Source organism: Gigantopelta aegis, chromosome 3, assembly GCF_016097555.1.
Source record: "Gigantopelta aegis isolate Gae_Host chromosome 3, Gae_host_genome, whole genome shotgun sequence".
NCBI lineage: Eukaryota > Metazoa > Mollusca > Gastropoda > Neomphalida > Peltospiridae > Gigantopelta > Gigantopelta aegis.
Genome location: NC_054701.1, coordinates 22,139,572 through 22,166,023, shown reverse-complemented (window position 1 = coordinate 22,166,023; position 26,452 = coordinate 22,139,572). Strand labels below are relative to the sequence as shown.

Sequence of the window (26,452 nt, the reverse complement as noted above, 5' to 3'; positions counted from 1 at the left end):
CACTCAGAGGTGGATTTGGGGGACGACCCGCTATCGACTTGATTAAACCCCTCTCCCCCATTTTGGCGGGGTACTGCACACTAAACGTTATCATTCATGTTGTCCCTGGCTTTAGTAGAATTAGTGCATGTCCCCCAACCCTTTTCAACACTAGCTGGTATTGGAAGGAGTAGCATATGTGGTGAAAGCGAGTTTCTTTCTTTCACACGATCAACCAGGTGTCGAAATATCTATATTAGACGCCAAATAAGCAACATTTAAAATGCGCTGAGCTGTTGTTAAACAAATTCCCCTTTACTGTATTACCCTACTCACGAAATCCTATATTCGTCCCTGCCATTTCCGTGCAAGGTTAATGGTGCAGTGATTACGTTAGAACGCTCGGTGTTTTGGAAATCGGATATTAATACTTTATCTTGGTGTACGATAAACACATCCGCATCCGTTGTTGTATAACATAACTGCATGAATAATAACAGATAACAGATGTGTAATAGTGTATAATGACGCGTGAAAAATCTAAGTATATCGTTTATATTTAGAAACAAACTTAGAAAAGTTCCGTGAGATATAGTCTAGAATTTTTGGAAAAGAAAGCCATTTAGGCTTCTTTTCCGATTCAGTAGCAAGCTGTATTTTATATGCATTATAAATATATCTCAGGTAGGATAACATATACCACTGTATTTGATATTGCATTCGTGAAGTATTTGGTAGTAACTAATAGAACGTTTATGAAATGAAACTACTATTGCATTAAGTACTGACCTATTGGCTAAAACGTTCTAATATCCCTACGTTATAGAGCGCTTGTCTGAGGCGTTTGGTCGTAGGATCAAACCTACTCATCGGACCCAGTGAGTTTCTCCCGTCTTAACCAGTTCCCCACGACTGGTATATGAAAGGTCGTGGTATGAGCTGTTCTCTCTGTGGGGAAAACGTATATAAAAGATCGCTTGCTACTAATGTTTCCTATGAGGACTACGTGTCAAAATTACCAAATGTTTGACATCCAATAGCCAATGGATAATTAATCAATGTGCTCCAGTGGTGTCGTTATTTAAAGCAAGCTTTTAACTTTTACGTTATTGTGCTGGAAGGTAGCAAGAAGAAGATGTGTTGTCTAACTTGAGAAAATACTATATGACTTTTTATTGTAACTAGGCGTACCCATTATTTTAGACTAAGGCCTAAAATACTGTTTTTCCAGGAACCTGACCCTATTTTTCTTCTTCCATATATATTTTGAAATTTATATATAGGGGAAAAGAAGACAAACATAAGATTTAATAGTAAAATTAAAATAAAAAAGAAGAAAGGCCGAACTCCTTACCAAACTGTTTTCAGCACGTGCCCAGAAACAGTTTTAGGCCTAGGTACGATTCTGATATTTAAGCGTATTGATATTATATATTGCACCCGGACGTTAATCGATCCAGCTAGACACGTCTTACTTTTTTATATAATGTTTTCAATGATTTTTGCACGCTGTGTCTCAAACAGGAGGGGAATGACCCTCCTACTTTTGCTCGCCGCGCCTATAATTATTGACACTCCCCCCCCCCCCCCAACACAAACACACACGCCACCCACCCCCATCCCAGACAGCGTTCGAATTGAGATCGGACCCAGCTTGGGTCAAGGACCGATTTATAGTTGACGTGCCGTCATTTAAGGTCAATGTATGATGCGCGCATGTTAAGTATTCCGTTGAACTTTACAGAGAGCGTGAACGTGGATTGGCGGAGATAAAGATAATGATGTTTTCCGCGTGCATGGCGGCGATTTTTCAGATAGATATATTTGTCGTGGGGGCTTTACAATCGGATTTATTTATCTCGTGTGATCGTTTACCTCGTCGAGATGTGGCTTGACCTTAGACTGCGAGGGCCAAAACGTAACGAATGTACGCAGTTCGTGATAACGCACTCAGGTTACAGCGATATGTCCCTAGACGTCTAGTTGTGTCTTCTACATTTCAACAAGGGCAGGATGTAGCTCAGTAGTTGAACTACGATGGGTCGCAGGATCGCATTCTCAACCAGTGCCTAACAACTGGTACATCAAACGATGTGGCATGTACTGTCCTGACTATGGGATAATGCATATAAACGTTCTTTTCTGCCTTTGTAGGAGAATCGGTATCCCCATGCCACCGCTCTCTCTCTCTCTCTCTCTCTCTCTCTCTCTCTCTCTCTCTCTCTCTCTCTCTCTCTCTCTCTCTTTTTTAACATAAGTGTGTGTATTATATATATATGTGTGTGTGTGGGGGGGGGGGGGGGGAGAGATTGTCCCATATGGGTTCCACTCGTCTTTGATAACATATATGTTTTTCTTCAAATAATCCTTTAGAACGTGTTATTCGATATATCTCTGATTCGTGGTCCATGCCTTTATTTACTAACTACCGGCCTCGGTGACGTCGTGGTAGGCCATCGGTCTACAGGCTGGTAGGTACTGGGTTCGGATCCCAGTCGAGGCATGGGATTTTTAATCCAGATACCGACTCCAAACCCTGAGTGAGTGCTCCGCAAGGCTCAATGTGTAGATGTAAACCACTTGCACCAACCAGTGATCCATAACTGGTTCAACAAAGGCCATGGTTTGTGCTATCCTGCCTGTGGGAAGTGCAAATAAAAGATCCCTTGCTGCTAATCGGAAAGAGTAGCCCATGTAGTGGCGACAGCGGGTTTCCTCTCAAAATCTGTGTGGTCCTTAACCATATGTCTGACGCCATATAACCGTAAATAAAATGTGTTGAGTGCGTCGTTAAATAAAACATTTCTTTCTTTCTTTCTTTATTTACTAACTTGCCTTGTTTATGAACTCATTAGCACTTCCTGCACTTTCCCGTACACTCAAAACTAATTACAACTTCCGTGCAAATTGCTCAGCTAGAGATGGGCGTGTCGTAACCTATGTGTTGGTTTTAATGATGAAACATACACGAAGATATTACGTAACCTACATGTAACTAAGGTACAGTGTGGCAGTAAAACGTTTCATAAATATTACCAAGTGAGTTTTTCATTAGGCATGGGGATAGGGCAGGGGCGGGGACATGCACATTTACAAGAACACAACCTTCTTACAATATAGATGAAAATATATCATCAATTTAAAAGCATATGTATCAACAATTTTGTCAGTTCAAGGTCGTAATAACTGGGTGCAATGTGCAATAAAAAGTTATTTACGTCACAGTAATAAAAGTTATATATGGTTTTCTCCGTACAGACAAAATGTGCAGTTTTAAAATAAAACTGGCACTTTTCCATGTATTTCGCAAGGTACTACCCTGCAGTATATGAATTAGTTTAAAATATTACAATGCATGTTAACATCAGAATTATTATATTATTTTGGTTTCACGAAGATATTGCAGGGATGTACATGTCCAACACGAATTCCCATACCGGGATTTATAGATTAGTGGTATATATTTCCTTTCATCTGAAATATGGATTAAGGTAGAATAGTTAGAATGTTCTGCAGACATTAATCAATTGTTATTTTCGCAATAATGAAATTAAGATGTGATATATACTAGTATATATATATTTATATATATATATATATATATATATATATATATATATATATATATATATATATATATATATATACACACACACATGCACCTGTAATAAACGGTCACCTGTCTAACGCGGCCAAATCGCTAAAATACCTGTATTAAAAAAAAAAAAAAGTGTTTTATTTAACGACGCACTCAACACATTTTATTTACGGTTATATGGCGTCAGACATATGGTTAAGGACCACACATATTTTTTTTAGAGCAAACCCGCTGTCGCCATATAGGGTACTCTTTTACGACAGACAGCATGGGATCTTTTATTTGCGCTTCCCACAGGCAGGATAGCACAAACCATGGCCTTTGTTGAACCATTATGGATCACTGGTTGGTGCAAGTGGTTTACACCTACCCATTGAGCCTTGCGGAGCACTCACTGAATGTTTGGAGTCGGTATCTGGATTAAAAATCCCATGCCTCGACTGGGATCCGAACCCAGTACCTACCAGTCTGTTGACCGATGGCCTAACCACTACGCCACCGAGGCCGGTTACCTGTATTAAGCGGCTACATTAAATGTTTACTATTATACAAAAGGGATATTTTAACAACAGCCATAAGGTGCAGCAAATAACTGATCTTCACACCTTCAGGAATATTAGTACTCATTCAGTTCCGACATCTCTACCGTGTATAAATTAAGAAAGTATGACTCTGCAATGCATCTAATTGCCTCTGGGCAGGCTACGCTTGGCATTTGTAGATTCACTTAATATGACAATACACCGCATGAAGTAGGAATTAAATAATTAAATAGAAAAATAAAACAAACTTGTTGAGAACGGTTAATTTAATACATCCCATTTGCATTTCTTCTGAAGGAGACATGTTGTAAGTTGATTATAGTCAACTGTGAAGCACACATCTGTTGACAAGAAACAACAACAAATGTTTTAAAGACTCTATATATGTGGCAACCTGTAATCAGCGGTCACCTGTCTTAAGCGGCCACTTTGAGCTACTCCCTTGTGTTACCGTTTAAGACAGGTTTGACTATATATGTATGTATATATATATATATATATAAACACCATTCAACATTTTTACCATCATACGTATTACTATACTCGATCATCTAAGGGTGTTATTATCAATTTTAACACATGTACAAGCCAGGTGATTTCGACTGTTTTTCAAAGTGATATAGTGACATGTCATACAAACACAGCTGACAAGAAAAAATTTAAATTACGGTATTATAAAACACTTTATATTTTGTATTGACTGATGGTAGTGTTATGATACAGTGCGGTGAGACTGTAGCTTTAATGTGTCCTTTGTATAACACTATCTTCAGGTTCAGCCTTATATATAGTAATAACCAGTTAAACCAATTTATAAAATCTGTTTTCCAAATTCTCGTTTTTGGCTAAAGCTTGCACTTCGGTACCCACAGCTATTCTTTACAAAATGGTATTTAGTAATTGGTTTCAATATGGTTGTTTTAGCTGATGAAAAAAATACAACGTTTTCATTATTTATTTGACAGTCATCTTGGGTTCAAGCAATGATAAAAATATCTTTGTGTCATAAAACTAATGCGATACTTGAAATTACTAGAAAATTATTTTGAGGGTAAAATCGCATCAATGTTCGCTATGGCAATCTTTTATTCATGGCGACGATTGATGTGGCCCTCTTGGATTCAAATGTTGACACAATATATCTATTAGCAGAAAATTGTTATCAGTGAGTTCCTTGATCCCCAAACGTCAATCACTAAAATCAAAACCTTGCCCAGTTTGATGTAAAATGCGATAATTGCAATGTCTGGTATAATATAAGATGCAAACGCACAAAGAAAAATTATGGGTATTGAACTGCAAGGTTAAGTACTCTGCCGCCCGACTGTCTAAAATGTGACCTTTATCAATAAGCTAAATTATATATAACTTTAACGACAAAACCGTTAGTGATCAAGACCGCATCTCTGCGTGTAATTTTGTATATGCATTTTATATCTAATTTCCCTTTATGGGGAGGTGTTTATTCTCACAAGGTTTTCCCTGAATAGGTTCCACTGAAGTTGTAACTAATTGTGGTCGATTCGACTTGCGTGTAAATCTATTTAATCGTTTGCATTAATGTAAATGCGCTCGAAAACAGTATTATTACCTATATGGTAAAACAAATTATCTTCGTACATATCAAAGTGATACGCCTTACTAGATCGTCAAGTGGGATGTACCATTTCGACGTCATGTGATGACGTCTTCGATTGGCGCACTACAACCTTACAGGAACGTCATCCAAACGAGTTGAGTGGTATAAATTAAGATCGAGTATGGATAATGAATGGGATATTAAACTTGTTACCATTTTGAATCATGTTAATTTCCCTTGTGCAATAATTTTCATTGTAACTCGCTAAAGCTCGTGACAACTGAACATTATTTCATTCGAGACATAAACATGATTCGAAATGGAAGCTGGTTTAATATACTATAAATATGTCGACAGCGTTTAAATACGGAATTTGACAAATATAAGGGTATTCACATTTTATTACTCTGGTTTTCAGACACTGGTGTCCCCGAGTTCAAACGAGACTGGTCACCGCCCGTTGTGTTCAGCGTACGACCTGGGACTGGCGATCACAAAATACATACAGGTGAGGTGAGCGTATTTTCTAACAAAAACAGTTTTCCCTTTCATGTACCTTTCTATTTATTTATTCGTTTACGTACTTACCAATGTTTTCATTCTTTCATCTATACACTTAAATACTGATTTACTAGTATTTATTACCTAGTCTTTATTAACTTTTTAAAATTTTTTATTTTGATTAATTTACTAATTTGCATTCTCAGTTTCGCTTACTCTTAGGAATATTGGTCTCAATCTTATGATTCAGATTAAATAAATAAACAAACACACAAACAAACAAATAAACTACCCAAACGTCTAATCAGTCAGTCAGAATTAATATCAACAATTAATATAAAAATCGTATAAGAAAACTGTCCAGTAAGGAAAAACGTTCCTGTTGGAATACACAGAGGAGACAGGAAAAGAAAATAATCATCTAACCATGTTTACCGCTACCTGTAAATGAGTTTTTGTGTAACAGGATAGTTTTTCTAATTTTGACCCAGTCTAGTTGCAGCTCTGATAGGCGTGAAAGAAGTTATTACTTCATTCTGTCAATTTACATTCTGGTTTGCCGCCAAGATACACAGACATTTCCTTGTGTTTTCTATTTTAACACATTTGTTGTTTAAAGGTGCTACCACGACTTGATAGCGTGTTGTGTGTAATATCTATCTATGTATGCATGTATGTATGTATGTATGTATGTATGTATGTATGTATGTATACTATCGTGAAAGACAAACCTAACTACAGCTTTAATAAAACTGCTTCTTTCTGTTGTTAACAGTGCATTTGTTTTCCTTTTCTGTTTTTTTCCAGTTTATTCAATCGTTTAATCACGAACGTTTCTTTTATTGATTGATTGATTTATTTATTGAAAGTTGCAGTTGCCATTGTTGTACAATTTAATGATTGTAATAAGAAATAAATGTGTTTTTCACGCACAAAGAGTTGACATAAGAATCGTATTCGAAAACATACCATGAAAAGAACTATTTATCTTTCAAAATGTTTTACCCACCCCCGTAAAAAAAAAACAAATAATAAAAAATAAAAATAACAACAACAACAACAACAAATAAAACAAACAAAATAACGAAAACCACTATTAAAAAAAGTAGCCCCCCCACACACACACACACACACGCGCCAACAAGGTTGACAACAGCCAAAGTACCACTCATCTTGACGCCACAAATAAAGCGTGACAATAAAACAAATTGCATATCTTAAAATGTATTGAAAACAATCGAAATTGTATGCAAATACTGTATTTAACGTTTATCATTTTCCACATTATTCTTAATAATGATGACTATTTATCAATTAATTGTGAGCGTATTAATATATTTCGTCAATACGTGTCAAAATAAATGTTCGACTTTCTTTTTGTTTGTTTGTGCGTTTTCTGATCTTTTATTTCCCGTTAGGAATTTATATTGTCGCCAAAGACTAATTAGATAACAAGATAAAGATGTAGTAATGGAAAATAATAAAAGAAAGTTTGTATTGTATGTAACTATTTATTAATGTCGATTTCTTGTTATAAGGTCTACAGCGATGGTATGGTTTCAGTTGTTCTGTTTGGGAAAAGCTGTTAATGGATATGACATGTTTTTTTTTGTGTGTTTTTTTGTTGTTGTTGGGGGTTTTTTGAGGGGTTTTTTTTTTATATTTTTTTGAGGGATTTGTTGCAAATCAATATTTCATCATATTTTATATATTTTGTCATTTATATTTTAATATGTTTCGTTCATACAATTGTAAACATATGACGTCATGATATATTTATGCACTATTTCCGGCAGAAAATGTACTTGACCATGGACCTTTGAAAAGAATTTCCAATCAAAATTGCTATAATTATATAATGACCTAACAAAGCAATCGTCCAAATAAACGACAAATCTGAGAAAACTAAACAATATTATAATATTAACCTAATTTAATCAGAACGACAAGACCGTAATACAAGGTCAGGGCCATATCTCTGCACATTTAAATTTAAAATAATTCAAATTTAAAGTAAAAGACAGGACATTGTGTCACCATTAGTTGGATTCGTAGAATATTAGTTTTAGGTAGTTTATGTAGTCAGTGCATTTCATATTCGTTTTTTTCATATATAGGTATCGGTTGTTTAACATGCCAATTTGTTTTTTCGAATACGGTCAGACATACTGGGTAATACTCACATTGAAAACGAAGAATGACACACTGACCTCAATAACTGGATCTTAATAATTTACAATGGAGTTAAATGCAGCATGAACTTGCTAGATCTACAAAAATGTTCCGGCAATTAAAACATATACATATCATTTCTATACTTTGACTGTAATTAAAGGGACAGTCCCGAGTTTGCTGCATTGTAAGATGTTTCCGACTAATAAACTATTTCTACGATTAAACTTACATATTAAATATATTTTCTTGTTTAGAATATCAGTTTCTGTATATTCAATGTGTTTCTGGTCGTCTTAATATTTGTAAAAAGCCCAAACTGGATTTTGTCTTCAAATAATTTTGTACGTACGAAAAACATATTTTACGAAATAAAATTAAATTTAACCTAGTACATATATTAGAACGATCAGGAGCACGTTTAATATACAGCCATTAATATTTTATGCAGAAAAATATATTTGATATGTAATTACAGTCGTTAAAAAGTCTCTGTTAGTCGATAACATCTTAAAAATAGCAGCAAACTCAGGAATATCCCTTTAAAATACAGTGAAAATATGTCTTTTACAGTCACAATGAGCATATTTCAAAAGTGGTCAGCACCAGAACCAAACATTCAAATTAGCAGCTCAAACTGGATTTTGCCTTCAAAAATTCCGTACATGTTAAAAAAGAGCCTGTTTAAGCTACTATAAACATTAGGTACACTAGAAACACATGGCGTACACACATTAATATTCTAGGGAAGAAACTGCAATTAATAATCAGTTTTATTCGTTAAAATCCGTTTTAGCCAGGAGCATGTTTAAATGTCTGTAAAGTCAGGAATGCCCCTTTAAGAGTCCGACACCAAAACTATTTCAATTCCACTAAGTCAAAATGGGTTAATAAACTAATTTATTATGCATAGTATTAATGCAGCTCCTCCTGCCTCATACAAAATTATATTAGTTTACTCCCTAATGTGAATGACGTAAAAGGAATACAAGGGCAAAGTTTCAAATTCCAACGACACCAAAACAAGTATTTTGAAATATGCCCCCATATGACATTTCTATGAATATTAATTTTATGTGGGGTTTTTTGTTGTTGTAAATCGTATATATTTAATGGCTATGTGTATAATAAGACATCATATGTTGCCAATGAGGTCATATTCCCATTTGGTAAGTGCAATCATGTGATGGCTAATGGACGATAGATATATCTTACATAACTGTCTTTCATGGAATAGCTCTCTCTCCTGTATATACTTAAGGAAAGAGAGAGAATATGACATCTGGGTTCGCAAGCACCTGAGTATAGCTACAATGGTACAAGACAACATAGTGGTAGATTCTGTACGCCTTTGTGTAAAATATATATCCCCGATATTGAGTGTTTAACGGATTGTTGGAAGTTCTTTTTCACGTGTTGTTCATTTACCGTATCTTTCAGGTTTATCACGTTACGGTTCTCCACCAAAAACACCTGGTATACACACATTGATGATTCATATACTTGTGTGTTCATACAGTTCATACATGCGGGGATATGTGTTGGTTCTAACGCCGCGGGTTGTAACGTACTAATAAAACCTTTATCGTTTCACGGTTTAGCAATTATATGTGCGATTTACCAAGAAAGTCGTAAAATATTGGCAATGGGCTTCTTTAACTGCAGATGAAAACGAAAGGTGGATTGTTATTTATTTATTTATTGTATGAAGTATATTGCTAATATATATTTTTGGATATTTTCCAAGTACATGTATGTGAATGGTAAAAGAGTCTGGACGGGGTGGGAAATGAGGACAAAAGCTAGAAGACGCATACATCAATACATACATACATACATACATACACACAGGCACACACGCACGCCCATACATACATACGCACGTACGTACGTACGTATGTACATACGTACATACATACATACATTTATACATGGATGCATGTATTGATGTATGTATATTTTTTTTATGTACGAGTATGTACAGATGCATAGGTTGGGGAGTTCGATGTTTCGGACGACCCCTCTCCCCCACTCTCACCATCCGGGAAAGGCTAAAACATTTTTATAGTGAAACATTAGGTTATTCCTACCAGAGAAAATTTAGACAGAAGTGTTCGCTAGGTTAATATTCGAACAAACCTTGTCCAAACCACGCTACGCCACTGAAGTGTATCTGTGTGTGTGTGTGTGTGCGCGCGTGCGTGTGTTTATGTGCCTGTGTATGTATGTGTGCATGTATGTGTGTGCATGTGCGTGAGCGTGTGTATGCGTACGGGCGTATGTGTGTGTGTGCGCGTGCGTGTGTGTATGTGTATGCGTGTGTCTGTGTATGTATGTGTATGTATGTATGTATGTATGTATGTATGTGAGTATGTGTGTGTGCATGCATGCGTGTATATCCGTATCTATATCTGCCTGTATATGCGAATCTTTTTTTAACAACATTCCCCCTAATAAACCTGCGAAAACTGCTCTACAACACTGACTTTCCTTTTATCAAAATATAAATAATACGGTAATGATAATAATAATCACGTAACACTCATGACGTTGTTTTCAAATTATATTTATTGTTGCTTTTTCTCACACTTATGGACCATCAAAACAAACATTTTCCTTGTCTGCCCAGTTTATTTAGCGTTATTGCACAAACAGTTGATATCTAAAATGTCCTTTCTCCGCGGGTGGAAACAATTTTCTAAATATTAACTGATAACGCGGTGACTTTGGGTTAAATAGTAGCATCTACTGCGTGATAAAACACGACGGGTTTCCGATTATCTGTATCCGATTTTGCAGGTAGCCAGGAAAACTCGGTCGTTATCTCAAAGACTGTGTTTACCCTGTCTCTCATTACTCAAGATGCATCTCATTAAACAAAGAAACGATGCTATTCTTCTCTTTAGAAACAATTATCACAGCACAATATTACAATAATACTGCTCTTTTAACTTGGCAGCAAATATATATATATATTTGTAAGTTATTGTTTTAAAGTTTTGTTAAGGTCATTAATAAGTGTATGTTATTCTGCGAGCGTGTATGTACATGCGATATACTATGTTTTATATTGCACTGCATTTCGCTAGACTGGGTTATGTGGTACGCTGCAGTGTATCACTTTACATTGCTTCATGCAAAACCACGTAGACGATTAATATTACATGTTGTAGCATAAACAGAGAGGCAGACTTTAGTGTTAACAGATGCTTAAATCAAGGCACTGTAAAAAAAGTCCAGTTTTGAGACAATTGCGGTTTATATCAGAGATGGGTTTCACTATATATATATATTGCGATTTATTTATTGTTTAGCCATGTTAGTTACATTGTATATTTGTAATGATTCTCCATATTACACCTTTTTGTTTGTCTCCATAGTTCTATAGCTACACATATGCACAGGAATGTATAAATACTGTAACAAAGCTGAACTATTTAGGTGTTGTGGTGACACAAGACTACTGTAGAAATGGTATACCATCAAGGAACATTGCTAAATATTTATTTATTTATTTTTAACCATCATTGTGTGTGTGTGTGTGTGTGTGTGTTGTGTGTGTTCAATATGTGTGCGCGTCATGCGTGTGTTAGTGCGTGAGTGTTTGTTTTTGTATGTGTGTGATCTGTCAACCTGTGCATTTTTATTACTTTGGTTATTTTAATTAAATCTGCCTTTAACGACCATGTAAACTAGTATTTATATATACGTATGATAAAACAAAACTATACCTATATTACAGGAGATTACACGATTCTCAAACAGGTTTAATTTGTCAACATGGGTCACGTGCTTCTGATACAATATATATGTGTGTGTGTGTGTGTGTGTGTTTCTGAGACCGAACCAGGCTAATGTTCTATATAGTTATGACGTCACACCTGCTTGCGAAATATCGTTTTGAATAAATGCACGTCTACAGTTTTTGTTATAATTATATATTGTAATTGTAAAACAATGGCCGACTACAGCTATGATGTATTTTATAAATGTTCTACATTGTTTTGTATTTCAGGTCCGTGTACCAGCCGAGAAAATACACAATTGTATACAGACACGTCAGAGAAGTAAAATGGCGGTGCTGTCCGGGATTCACGGGAGATAACTGTGCTGATGGTATGTAGGTATTCGGGCCTGTTACGTTTCACGCCCTGGCTCTTTGCAACAAGGCGTTTAAGGTATAGCAAAATAGTGTCTTCCCCAGCTACAATAAAAGACTCTTATAAACTAAAAAGGTACATTACAGTTTGTCCCTTCTAATTATATTAAAGGGTCATCGGAAGGGATTTGACATTGGGGCGGCGAAGAGTGTCGGTGTGGAAGGGGTGTCCCTTTCTTGCAGATGGTGCTACAGGGATGTTCTCGTTCTCTTTCAAAGATTTCTACTTTTGGGCCATATTGTAACAATATTAAACAGAAAGAACAATAAAATATGCACGAGTATGTATTGTTAAAAAACGCCAAAATATTGCCGCCCCAGTTCCGGCGCCCCTCTACTTTTTAGTATATAATGTTCAATGATCGTGACTATCTAGACCCCTACATAAATTTCTGCATTCGTTCCTGGGGTGGGGTATTGTGTGTGTGTGTGTGTGCGTGTGTGTGTGTGCGTGTGCGTGTGTGCGTGTAGATGGGACACCCAGACATTTTAGTCCTTGTGTGTTGCCACAAGACTGTAATAGTAAAATGAACCAAGAGAAATGTAATGTAATAAAATGTAAAATATTATATAAACTGTTTTCAATTGTATCTATACAAAGACAATAAGAAATGGGCATGTGTTTTAACTGTGGCTTCGTGGATGATATAAATTTAATATTTCGTTTTTAGAATGATTTAACTGTGGTACGATAAATGATATGAATTTATTATTTGTATTTCAGAATGTTTTAACTGTGGTACGATAGATGATATAAAGATGAGACTAGCAAATACCGAGAGTATTGTACGATCAGTAAGTATACACGTGTTCGAGTGTGTATATATGTTTATATATATATATATATATATATATATATATATATATATATATATATATATATATATATATATAAACATATATATATATGTATGTATGTATGTATGTATGTATGTATGTATGTGAGTGAGTATGTATGTATGTATGTATGTGAGTATATATGTATTTGAGTATGTATGTATGTATGTATTTGAGTATGTATGTATGCATTTGTGTATGCATGTATGTGTGTTTCTTTGTGTGTATATATGTGTGTAATTATGTGTATACGTGTATGTGTATGTATGTGTCACGTGTGAACTTTTGTTTTAGGTCTATGTGTCCGTGATGTGTTTATGTCAGTATAGTATATATGCGTGCTATTCGACATTATGTTTATATCAGTATAGTATATATGCGTGCTATTCGACATGTTCCCTGTCCGAAATGTTGTTTTATGGATCTTAATTTACAACGATATAATTTTACTATTTATATCTAAATTTACCATTCATAATCAAACCGAACGTATTATCACAGGTAATAATTGTAGTCAACCTACAGTGGGTGTGTGCATTACTATTACCACTGGTACTTCCAGTTGGCCACATTCGCTCATTCTGTATCTTATTATTACTATTGACCCACTCCCAGTCTGCATGCAACTGTTAGTACTGGTAGTATTAGCTTCTATATAATGTCCATCAGCGGTGATTATTGGTCGGATTGTTCTGAGACTTGGTACAGAGATTGCCTGTGTCTCCAAAGCAATAGAGATATATTTATAACATGTTTGAGTTTTTTAATGATTAAAATTTAACTAACTAAACTTGAGAGATTTGTTTTAAATTCTAAATTTAAAATATTTCAAATTAAAATTTAACATTGAAGTAATGAAATATATTATACTGAATCATTTAATAGTGGACATAAATCAACAAAATTTAATGTAGTAGGGTTTTTTTTAGGGTGTGTGTGTAGGTCTTGTATGTTGTTGGGTTGTTGTTTTGTTTGTTTGTTTGTTTGGTTTTTTGGTTCGGGTACCCGCTATATATCTACTATTAATTGCACTTGACCTACACTTTTCTGCGAGTGTTGTTCCTCACCGTGATGCAATTGTGGGTCAATTAAGAGACGAATACAGCACACAGTAACCAGTATCACGAGAATAGTTTAAAATTCATATTAGAAGCAAAGCATTGATCTGTAATATATATTTATAATAATATATGTTTCTATTCTATGTTGTATTTGGTTAATGTTTAATCTGTAGTGTTAAAAATGTATGTTATTTTAGGTATAGTGTTATCGTTGTTAAATTGTGTGAATAACATACACAACAAATTCTCTACATTGATTTGGCTATAATATGTTTATATTGGTTTTCATTCGTTCAATAACTGTGTCTGATACCCAACAGCCAATTTCATTTATGCTAAGGGGGAGGGGGATTTAGCTCAGCGGACAGAGCGCGCACCTGAGGTGCTTGCGTCGTAGGATCGAACCACCTGAGTGGATTCATTCAACTGATTGTTTTTTTTCTCATTCCAACCAGTGCACCAAAACTGGACAAATCCCATGGTATGTGCTTTCCTGTCTGTGGAAAAGTACATATAAAAGATCCCTTGATGCTAATGGAAAAATGTAGCGGGTTTCCTGTAATGACCACGAGTCCGAATTACCAAATGTTTGACATCCAATAGCCGATGATTAATTAATCAGTGTGATCTAGTGGTGTCGTTCAACAAATTGTTTTTAAACTGTTTAACTTTATGCTGTGGTGTCGTTAGTCATTCATTCGTTCATTTATCCATCCATTTATTCATTCATTCATTTATCCATCCATTTACCGGCCTCGGTGGCGTCGTGGTTAGGCCATCGGTCTACAGGCTGATAGGTACTGGGTTCGGATCCAGGTCGAGGCATGGGATTTTTAATGCAGATACCGACTCCAAACCCTGAGTGAGTGCTCCGCAAGGCTCAATGGGTAGGCGTAAACCACTTGCACCGACCATTGACCCATAACTGGTTCAACAAAGGCCATGGTTTGTGCTATCCTGCCCGTGGGAAGCACAAATAAAAGATCCCTTACTGCCTGTCGTAAAAGAGTAGCCTATGTGGCGACAGCGGGTTTCCTATAAAAAAAAACAGTGTCAGAATGACCACATGTTTGACGTCCAATAGCCGACGATAAAATAAAAAAAGTCAATGTGCTCTAGTGGCGTCGTTAAATAAAACAAACTTTACTTTTTATCCATTCATTTATTCATTCATCCATGCATGCATCCATCCATCCATCCATCCATTCATTCATCCATTCATCTGACACACAGTCAATCCCTATTCGAGTGTTACCATTGCTATTTCAGCTGACCTACAGCCAGTCTTTACCAAACGCTCTACGCAGTGTTCACGAATCAAAGTCCTTAGAGGGTGCCAAGTTGTCCGAGGAATCCGAGTCCTTAGACGAGTCAAAGTCTTTAGAACACTGCGAGTGTCCAGCTGGGCCTCGTGGTCCCAGGGGTCCGAAGGGTGAGAGAGGCCAAACAGGATACCCAGGGTCTCCCGGTTTACCTGGTATCACACAGTCAGCGTCGGCTAGAGAATTGGGGCCCCCGGGGCCTGTTGGTCCCCCAGGGCTACCGGGACCACGTGGACCGATGGGGCCAACCGGGAAAGCAGGCAGTCCAGGAAAACCCGGGAAAACGGGAGCAAGAGGCCCACCTGGAAAAACAGTAAAGGAAGACAACTCTCGTAAGTTAAATTTTGTTGTTGTACTGGCATTGTTATCTTTTCGCCTCGGAATTGTCAAATCCAGATATTGATTACGCATTCATTACATATGTTTCTCGATAATAATTTAAACATTAATATGAGAAATCAGAAGCATTTTATGTCGGCAGTCTTTTTCTTGTATGTAAAGCTATGGTGGTGAAATTTTTGTTTCGTTTGTTCAAAGTTGAAATTCGATATCAAAACTCTGTCCCAGGTCAGGTCACAGGCTATGCCAGAGATCGAACCTGAGACAGACGTGCCTGAAACCTCTGTGGTATATGGGCACGTTAATAGAGTTTTGAGTTGATATTGAAACGGATAAACCGTCTTCCCTAGAAGTTTTTGACGCCATATAACCGTAAATAAAATGTGTTGAGTGCGTCGTTAAACAAGCCATTTCCTTCTCTAGAATTTTCCCTAAACGTATTTTTTCCTGTTAAAGAAACATATTGTCTTCTGTAAATATGTTAATGCACTAAATCATATTCAAAACAACAGTATGTATATCCAAAACAACATAGTATGTATATCCAAAACAACATAGTATGTATATCCAAAACAACATAGTATGTATATCCAAAGCAACATGGTATGTATATCCAAAGCAACATGGTATGTACTGTACTGTGGATAGTTATTGGCATTTTCATGACTGTCCAGGCCATACTCGTTTTGTGACCCTAACTATTTGTGTTTGTTTCTCTTTTAGAACTAGCTTTGGAGATCGAGGACCTGACAGACAGAATCATGGTGCTAGAAACTGAGATAGGCCACCTGAAGAAGGAACTCAACACATCGCGGTCTCTCAAAGAACATTACGAAATCCTTGAAGCCAGAATAGTATTGCTGGAGGAAATATTCCCCAAGTTAGCTGGTAAGTAAATTTCAGGAGAAACTGTAGCATGTCCGGGATAATGAGCGCTCGCGAACACGTTCGCTGGTACCATCATCTTCAATCACATCACATTTATCTAATGTTTGATGGACACAGAATTGGTCAAGCAAGCGACAGCGATCGATCGGCCTCAGATGTAGCAGGAAATGAACAGAACGTGTATACATTTTAAATTACAACTATATCTTATGTTGGTTTACTTCGGAATTTGGGAGGAGGGGGGGGGGGGGGGAAGACCAACAGATACGGAAACAGAGAGTGGCTACAGTAACTCCTGCCGAAAAACAGCAATATTGTATATACTATTTGACATGGACACGACAATACATACCATGACAGTATATACCATGACCGTTGATATTCAAAGTAGGGGAGAAAATCTACTGAAGCATTGCAGTTATAATACTGGTTCTACGTTTAAATATTTTGTTCAGTATTAACATAACATATGGAACAGATGGTTTCTGTACATAATATTATTTTTATGTAGTGTTACGAAATAGTGATTACATATTAAATGTTTGAGGATTTCACAATCAAGACATTTGACACCTGCATGGTTCTTTCCCATTCCTTTTCTTTTGTTTCTTGAATGACGTTCTCTGCTCATCAGCTTCCTGTTGTTTGAATGGCTGCCAAGCTGCCTCCTACTTTAATCTGTTGCATGGTTAGCCTATGCACAAATTCAGTTTTTACTTGGTACCTTTCAGAGAATACGTTTTACAAACAAAACATCTGTTAAAAACATAACAAAGGAAGAAAAATAACTTTCAAATGCTTAATATACGGTCAGACCTGTTTTAAAATTACTCCAAACCAGCTAACAAATGCCTTATGATGCAATTATTTTTAACATTTCGTTATTAGGCGGCTGCTTAATACAGTTTTGACATCATAATCATGTTTAAGTATGATTTTTATAAAACTTATAGATGACACCTAAGCAAGGTTATTCTGTGATACAAATGTGTCTGTTACCAGAGTAAAATAATGAAATCCCCAACAGACTCTTGGATTTAATTTATGTGTTAAAATGACTGTGTACCAGGTTAAAACCACTAACCATGCATGAGGCATGCCACACCTGAGTTTTCCTCTTTTTTTCTATCCACAGAGTTAAACGGTTCGAAAGGGTCAGCATTACTTCCCATTCTAAGAGAGTATGCAGACCAACGTAGAAGCGAAACGCCGCCCACAAAAGGCAGCCATGATTCAAAACCGTCCACTATAAAGAAACCGCCCAGCTGATTGGTCCTATGTTTAGTATTTCAGAATTTGTGTGCAATGATTGGTTGATGCGTGACTCACTCTGCCAATCCAAACAGTTCTTACCTCAGACTCTTGGAGAAAGGTTTCACTGAAGGGTTTTTAACTGCAGTGACCGTAGATGGTTTTATGTTGTTTGTTTATCTCACAATAATGAATCTTGCTCAACATCACTGCCATGGAGAAGAGTAACCTCTGCTTATACCAGATATATTCGTGATACTGAATGGCACTCGTCAGATCAAAGCGCACCCTTGGTTAATATTAGGCCTACTGAATGTGACTTTGATACAGTTTAAAAAACATAAACAATTAGGTGATATTACAGATTTTGTTGTAGATATTCTTGCTGTGATAATGTCAATCAGTTTAAGTTTGAAAACCACATCTGTAGTATAATTTTACAAAGAACAAATATAATGGACTTCAAAGAGAAATGCATATAGTAGGTCATGGTTACTATCGCTTAAAACTTCCATAATCAGTATGCATCGTGCTAAGATTCACAGATAAACTACACAAAAACAAGCATTAAAAATCACCGAGTATGACAAGGTTCGATTTCTAGAATTCTGAACTTTCATAATTCAATATATTCCTTGGTATTCCCCACAATATGTCTTAACATAACTATCTTCCATTGTTTTTTTATTCATCGAATAGTGCCGACATTATCGATATCATTAATCTACAATGAACAGCTGACACTATCGATACTTGCATTGCTGTCACGATAGTTCCGAAGAATCGCTTGGTGTGCAAGTGTTGAAGTACCAGGGAACTAGTAGGGGATACAAAGGGACAGTTGTCTCCCAAATAAATTACAAACTATATGTACATTTTTAATCTGAAATGTGCTATTTCTTGAGCCACAATGAAATCACATGAAAAGAAAACAAGATTTCTAAGAGGACAACCTAGCATCTGTTAATGAATGGGGAAGGATTAGTATTCCAAAAACGATTTTCGATTACGAGAAAACTATTGTAGCAAAGTATGTAATTTAGCGCCCAGCGATTAATAGAAAGTAACATGTTGCAGAGTCAGTAGTGAGATATAGTTGGTTAATACGAACTGAATCTGAACTACACTTTCTATACGATAAGTTGAAAACTTGAAAATGTTCACTCATGAAGTTGTGTTTGTCTTCACTGTTGGACATTTCGTTCTTGTTATTTGGATTTTAATGTCAGCTTTTGTTTAAAGGTAAGTTATCACTGGATGACATTTAGTAACGATATGCAGCACGAAAATATGCAGAAAGATGATACATCAAATCGCAAACTAGCACTTAATACAAGTTCCAGTGAAATTGCTTTCTAATGGATCGCTGGAAACAAAAAACGTTAGACATGTCATAATAATGATTCAGATCAATTCATTTTATTTTCGCATTCCTTACGGAACACACTAACAAAACAGCCTACAACAAAAAAAAGGTTAAAGAAAATCAGTTGGCTATACGTCACATGACAGAATATGTTTACCAATTATTGATTCGGTACAAGACAACCTAACCATTAACGTTTTGCTGTAGCAACGTAGGGACGTGTATATGTTAGTAACACCTCTGGGCCCAATTTCACAAAACATTGTAAGCCTAGTTTTGCACGTAAACGTAAATCGACTACTAAACCAACCATTCTTATTACTATTATAGTCCAACAAATATAGTTTGAAGAACACATATTTTAATTTCTTTTGTCCTTAAAATACTCCAGCTTCCGTAATGATGTAATGTTCTGCGTGAAATGGACGCCAAATGCGTGTAAACGCATGTCCGGTATAACTGCTAGTAGCAGACGTAAACTTACGATGTTTAGAAAAATGTGCCCCTGATACTTAGGTTGCGTAATAACAGGACTAGTTTGAAAATCGATGGATTACAATGGTAAAATGTGTTACTTGATTCAATTAATTGTGGGAATACAAGTATAAAATTCGATTTTTTCTTCAATCTCCTCTATCACAGAATGTCCAAACACTTTAGTTTCTATCTAAACCAGAATTTCTTCCGTTTCAATATTCAAACCATCTGCAGTTTGCTAATAACGGTTTGATGACATTTTTTCCGAATTAGGATTTCAGTTTTAACGTATAGCATCGAATAAGTGTTCAGTATCATTATTGTACATTGTTGTTTTTTATATACGAATGAGGCAGAACTCGGATACCTTTATTCTTCGTTATACTGCAATATTATATTAAGTGTGAGAAAACCCTTAGCATGGAACCACACATTTATCAAGCACTACGTGCATCCATACCTCATTTTGATACTTTTGATACAAATGTATTTGTAGATTTTATATTATATTATTATTTTTGTATTATGGCACAATACAATATATAGTGAATAAATTAACTTTTCACAACTATATTTTCGTTGGTGCGTTTCTGAATATTAATATTGTGTAGCTCATATCTTCATATTTCTGGCGTATTTAAATAAATGAACAACTCCAGCATGTAACAGTAAGGTATGATTATGAATCAAACTCTTGGTTATAGTAATGGCACTCGGATCTTCCAGTAGAGTTTGTGCTTTGTTAGAGAACTTCAAGGCGTGTGAACAGAACCTGGTCTCCTCGAGTCTGACATCAATGGCTGAGGGCCCTTATTTATAAGAAACATACAAAAACACGTATCCATGAAGGGATATTTAGTTGTCATGATATACCACCAAGACTACCTACAATACCCGAATTATGTCCTGGACAGGAGATCTGGCGCAAATCAGAACTCGTACCTAGGATGGACGTGCCTGAACCTTCCGTGAATATGGGCACGTTAGCATTTTCCTTCTTTCTAATACCCGAGACAACAATTAAAATACATTGTGTCTTTGAATGCTCGTAAATTATTCTTATTGCATGAAACTAATTGGTCAGCTTGGCGGATCGCTAACTAAAGGTTGATTCATACTTCTCTCGCCGACCTCCATACGGAACGGAAATTTAGGTCGCCGCAAGGTTGCCGACAACAAAAATCCGTCAAATAAACTCGCGCTGAAGGCGCACGCAAGATGACGTAGCGAAGCGAGTGAAACTGACATGTTTTTAGCGTTCGCACGGGTAATCCGTTTCCAATCCGCCCGAGATGAATTTTATTTATCTTTCTGCTTTGTTGAGGTAAAAATAAAGATGGCTGGCGTTAAAAAAGCTCCCCTTTCTTCGTTAGAAGACGAACTTCTCATTAACGAAGTTCGTAATCGTAAGTATCCAAACCTGTATGATACCAGTTTACCACAATACAGGGGCCATGGACGGACAAAACAATCGTAGATTGCAGTAGGCAGTATTTTTGAAAATAAAGATCGTGGAGGGAAAGTATTTGCGGGATCAATACACCAAATGTAAATGGTCCAACGTGGTGATCCTGCCATTACAAAACACAAATGGAAATACTACGACTTACTGAGTTTCCTATCCGACCATGTAAAACATAGAGAAACAGATGGGAACCTATCCAGGTATACCAAATCTAAAATCTATTTTACAGTTCAGTCATGAATTATAACTTAAGCCCCTTTCGTATGAAACTACATTGTAGTTAGTGACAAATCTACTGTTGACGCCCCAATCACACCTTATTATCCTGCATAAATAATTGTTTTTGTATAATATTATGTATACTGCTTACCTAAAACCCGTTGAAATGACAAACTTTACACATCTATGTCAATAAGCATACATGTTAAGTTATTTAGGTATGTAAAAGTATATTAAAATGTCGGTAAGCATTCACATGTCTTAGAAATATTACATGTAGGTTAAAAAAAATTAATTCAATTAAACACTATGGATAATATGTTTTTTAACACATTCATAGAAATTTGGTAGCCCATTATCAATACCATGTAGTTATATATATATATTTGATGATTTATAGCGCGGATCACGACAACATGTAAAGTATGAATTGTCAGCCGTAAAAAAACGCACGTGAAAATACCGAAATGCACTCGTCTGTTGAACGGCGAGCTTGAGGAAAGCGGACTGAGTATGAACACAATCACGACGGAGTGTGCCGGGTACCCGCCGACCAGTGTCGGCAGAGAAGTATGAACCTAGCTTTAGTAGAGACTATATTAATGTATATATGGCGGACGTCAGATTACCAATTAATGCATTCCTATATAAAAATAAATATATAAACTGTATTGTTACAAAGTTGCAATTATAGCACGGTGACAATAACTACATGCTTTGCAAAACGCTATATAGGTTTGGAGTGGCACGTCGAGGGCGTTGTCGATATATGTGTCCTCTATTCATGTCTGGATTATATAGGTTTGGAGTGGCACGTCGAGGGTGTTGTCGATATATGTGTCTCTATTCATGTCTGGATTATATAGGTTTGGAGTGGCACGTCGAGGGCGTTGTCGATATATGTGTCTCTTTATGTCTGGATTACATAGGTTTGGAGTGGCACGTCGAGGGCGTTGTTGATATATGTGTGTCTCCCCCTGTCTGGATTGGACAACATATTAACGTGCCTATATTCAATTAAGATTCAAGCACGTCTCTCCCGGGCACAGTCTCTGACTTCGCCAGTGGCTGGGTCCAATACAGAAGGGGTGGTGGGAGGATAGAGTTGAAAATAGGCAGACTTTTTAAAATAGCTACTAGTGAAACATTTCATGTCCAGCAATCCGTCCTGCTATTAGTTTGTGTTTATCGCGTTTCATTGAATCAAAGTTTGTTTTGTTTATCGACACCACTAGATCACACTGATGTATTAATCATCTGCTACTGGATGCAAAATATTCGGTAATTTATTTTTAAAGTTTGTTTTGTTTTGTCTAGAGCACATTGATTTATTAATCATCAGCTATTGGATATCAAACATTTGGTAATTTTGACACATAGTCTTAGAAACCCGCCACATTTTTCCATTGGTAGCAAAGCGATCTTTTATATACAACATCCCACATACCATGACCTTTGATATAACAGTTGTGGTGCACTGGCTGGAACGAGAAATAACCCAATGAACCCACCAACGGGGATCGATCTCAGACAGACCGCATATCAAGCAAATGTTTTACCGCTGGGCTACGTTACGCACTTTCTTTGAATCAGTACATAATTGACACATTTTAATAATCTCTGTGACTGAACTGAACTGAACTGAACTGAACTTTATTTACTCTCAGGCCGTAAACCACGGCATACGAGGTACATAATATATTTATACCTATATTTTGACAAGATGGCAAACATTAAAGTATTTCACATCAATAAATAAATAAATAAATAATAAATAAATAAATAAACAAACGAATAAATAAATAGTTCTCTGCTTAAAATGTGTATGGTTTCATTTGCAGTTCAATAGTAATTTTGAAGTTGTTCTATATTTATAGATGTTATACCCACTCCTGACAAAACATAATGCCGTCTGCTTCATGATGACTTAAATGTGATGAGTTTTAATACAGGATTACCAATCCAACCAATCTTCAATAACTCATACTATAGTATCACTCGTCCCACGATACACAGTCAGTGTTAAAATTGTGGGTTTTTTTTTAATGAAACCACTAGAGCACACACATTGACTTATTAATCATCGGGTATTGGATGTCATACATTTGGTCATTTTGACATATAGTCTTTGGGAAGAAACCCATTACATGTTCCCATTAGTACCATGGGATCTTGCATATGCACCATACCACAGACAGGATATCACATACCAGTGCCTTTGATATACCGGTCGTGGTGCACTGGGTTTAACGAGAAATAATCCAACGGGCCCACCGACGGGGATCGATCCTAGACCGAACGCGCATCAAGTGAGCACTTCAGCACTGGGCTACGTCCCGCCCCTCAACCAGTGTTAATGAGTGAGGTGGAATGCTTACATAAACCTACAAAACTACAAGTACATACACATCATGTTCTTATCTTGTTTATCAATGAATGAATGAATGTTTATCAATGAATGAATGAATGAATGAATGTTTAACAACACCCCAGCACGAAAAATACATCGGCCATCGGGTGTCAAACCATGGCAATGGAAACAAATAAGGTGATGCTCAACATCAATACAAAAATTCAAGATTTAAACAAAAACATTGCAAAGAACTGTGCAAAAACACAAATATCACAGACAGATACCGACCTTTACTCACTTGTTTATGACACCTATCTGTTCTCCCCATCCATCAGGTTTTCATGAAAACTGGTTACTTTGAATTGTTTTCCATTGATGCGTGTCGTAACAAACGTGAGTAAGAACGCATAGAAGGCACACATAAGACACACCACCAATGTTTTCCCAAAACCAGATACCGAAACTGATTAGTATTTCTTCCCATACTTTTTCTGTGAACTATAATCATATTTGTTTGTAAAATATTAGTTTATCGTCTTTTTCGTCGTTTCATGCATTGCTGTTTTGTAAAATAATTCCTCGTTCGTCTTTGCACTTATGTCCAAACGAAGTACATTATTGCATTTGCAGATACATACAATTAAATTAGTATCAAATAGTTGTATCTCTTTTTTTACAAATTTGCATGCAATTAAATATGCTACAATTTATGCTTAGTTTGCATGGACTATTAATGTCCCCCACATAAATGTGCTGCATGTGTTTTCACTTGAACGTTTTATTAAAACACAAACACTCATTTACACACACGCACGCACACACATACATGCGCGCGCGTGCTAATTTACATTCAGTTACTGGGCCTACAAATTCTTGTACATGTTTAATTGTTGTGTGTTTCCTTCAGATAACGTGTCAGAAGTGGAGAAGAAAACCCGAAGTCTCGAAGTTCGGCACGACTCCCACGAGACGTCGGCCTATCTGACGTCATCAGCAGCCAATAGCTCGACCCAAAACATCAAACCGGCTGTCATGCCAACCGACACGTCATCACAGTGCCAGTGTTCAAAACCACCGCCACCTCCCCCATTTCCAGAAAACCTGACTCACTACATATTTCCAAATTCCAGCAGTGTAATAGACGAGTGCAAACGGAGGGGATATTTCAGTATCAGAAGCAAAGATATGGAGGGCTTTCAGTCCAAGTCGTCCAAATTTGTGAACGAAATCAATTTTGCTGTAAAGTCCGTTCGTGGGAAGTCATCAGCGGATTCAGTTCTTAAGACAAACCATTTCGTACTTGTATTGGCGACGTATATTACGTTTTGTGGTAGAAACGTCTAATGCATAACATATAATGAACAATAATACTCATTTCTTATTGGAGCAACATTTGTACTCGTCTTGTTGGTCTGTAGTTAGTCATTCCGATGAAAATTGCAAATGAGTGCATGTTAAAGCAGCATTATGGGGAGACGATGTGTCCAACATGTTCCTTTCTTTTACCCGCCTGAGCCTCAACTATTCTACTCAAATAGCATCAGCGATTTATGGTTTGCTCAAGGAAAGTTAATCCTGGTTTCCATAAAATATGTAATGGTTCCGGATGCACGCAGACCGTCGCATACAGATCTGCCAACTTTAAAAGGTTTCAACCTCTCATATCCATCGCCGATCGTCTGCAACTGTGTTGCAATAACCATGGAATACAGACTTTAATAAGTTAACGATACCCACCATAAACTATTGCAGATTCCGGAAGCAGACCGTCCGAGAACACTCGCTAGATTGGATTTTACAAGTGAATGTACCTATTATAATTTTTAAGCGACTACATATATTGCATGAAGTCTCCTTTACGAAAGTGGATCAGCCTAATCAAATAACGTCTTAGAAATGCCACTTGGTGGCACTACTTCGTGTGAATTCTAAAACATAGAACTGGTTATAAATTATATAATTTATTTATTTAAAAGTATTATTTTGTTTATAAAATTCATCCTGTACATTGATTAATAAGTTATGGGTGATGGTTTTACTAACTTTTGAGAAATACTATTATTAAGTACAATTTGAAAATAGAGATGTTTTAAAAGGTAAATTAACTAATAAACAGACAGCTTTGACCTGTTGGTGTGTGATGTGTTATTTTGCCCTCATTACCGTACCTCCGTACATTATACATAGGTCCTTTGTATTATGCACTCCAGTAATTGATTTTTTTTTACCAAATAAAGTATAAAGTTTGCAAAATACCTCTTCCTACCTTTGGTTAGAGCGAAACGGGATTAGCGATATTTGAATTCAATTACTTGTGAATAATTCGATTTATTGTAACTAAACG

At 36.3% G+C, this 26,452-nt stretch overlaps 1 protein-coding gene across 2 annotated transcripts in view; it reads left to right on the top strand.

Annotated features, from left to right (window-relative positions):
- LOC121367703 (collagen alpha-1(XXVI) chain-like) overlaps nucleotides 1-26,238 on the top strand; it is a 39,119-nt gene extending 12,881 nt beyond the window's left edge. Inside the window, exons 2-7 of one of the 2 annotated variants that reach the window (XM_041492029.1) lie at nucleotides 6,117-6,206; nucleotides 12,387-12,487; nucleotides 13,255-13,325; nucleotides 15,698-16,082; nucleotides 16,813-16,977; nucleotides 25,016-26,238. In XM_041492029.1, the coding sequence (XP_041347963.1) occupies nucleotides 6,117-6,206; nucleotides 12,387-12,487; nucleotides 13,255-13,325; nucleotides 15,698-16,082; nucleotides 16,813-16,977; nucleotides 25,016-25,452 (1,249 nt within the window). In that variant the 3' untranslated portion in view covers nucleotides 25,453-26,238. Of the gene's footprint in view, nucleotides 1-6,116; nucleotides 6,207-12,386; nucleotides 12,488-13,254; nucleotides 13,326-15,697; nucleotides 16,083-16,812; nucleotides 16,978-18,112; nucleotides 20,643-25,015 lie in introns of those variants that run through there. The other variant, XM_041492030.1, reaches the window with a different exon arrangement.
- The last annotated feature ends 214 nt before the right edge of the window (nucleotides 26,239-26,452 follow it).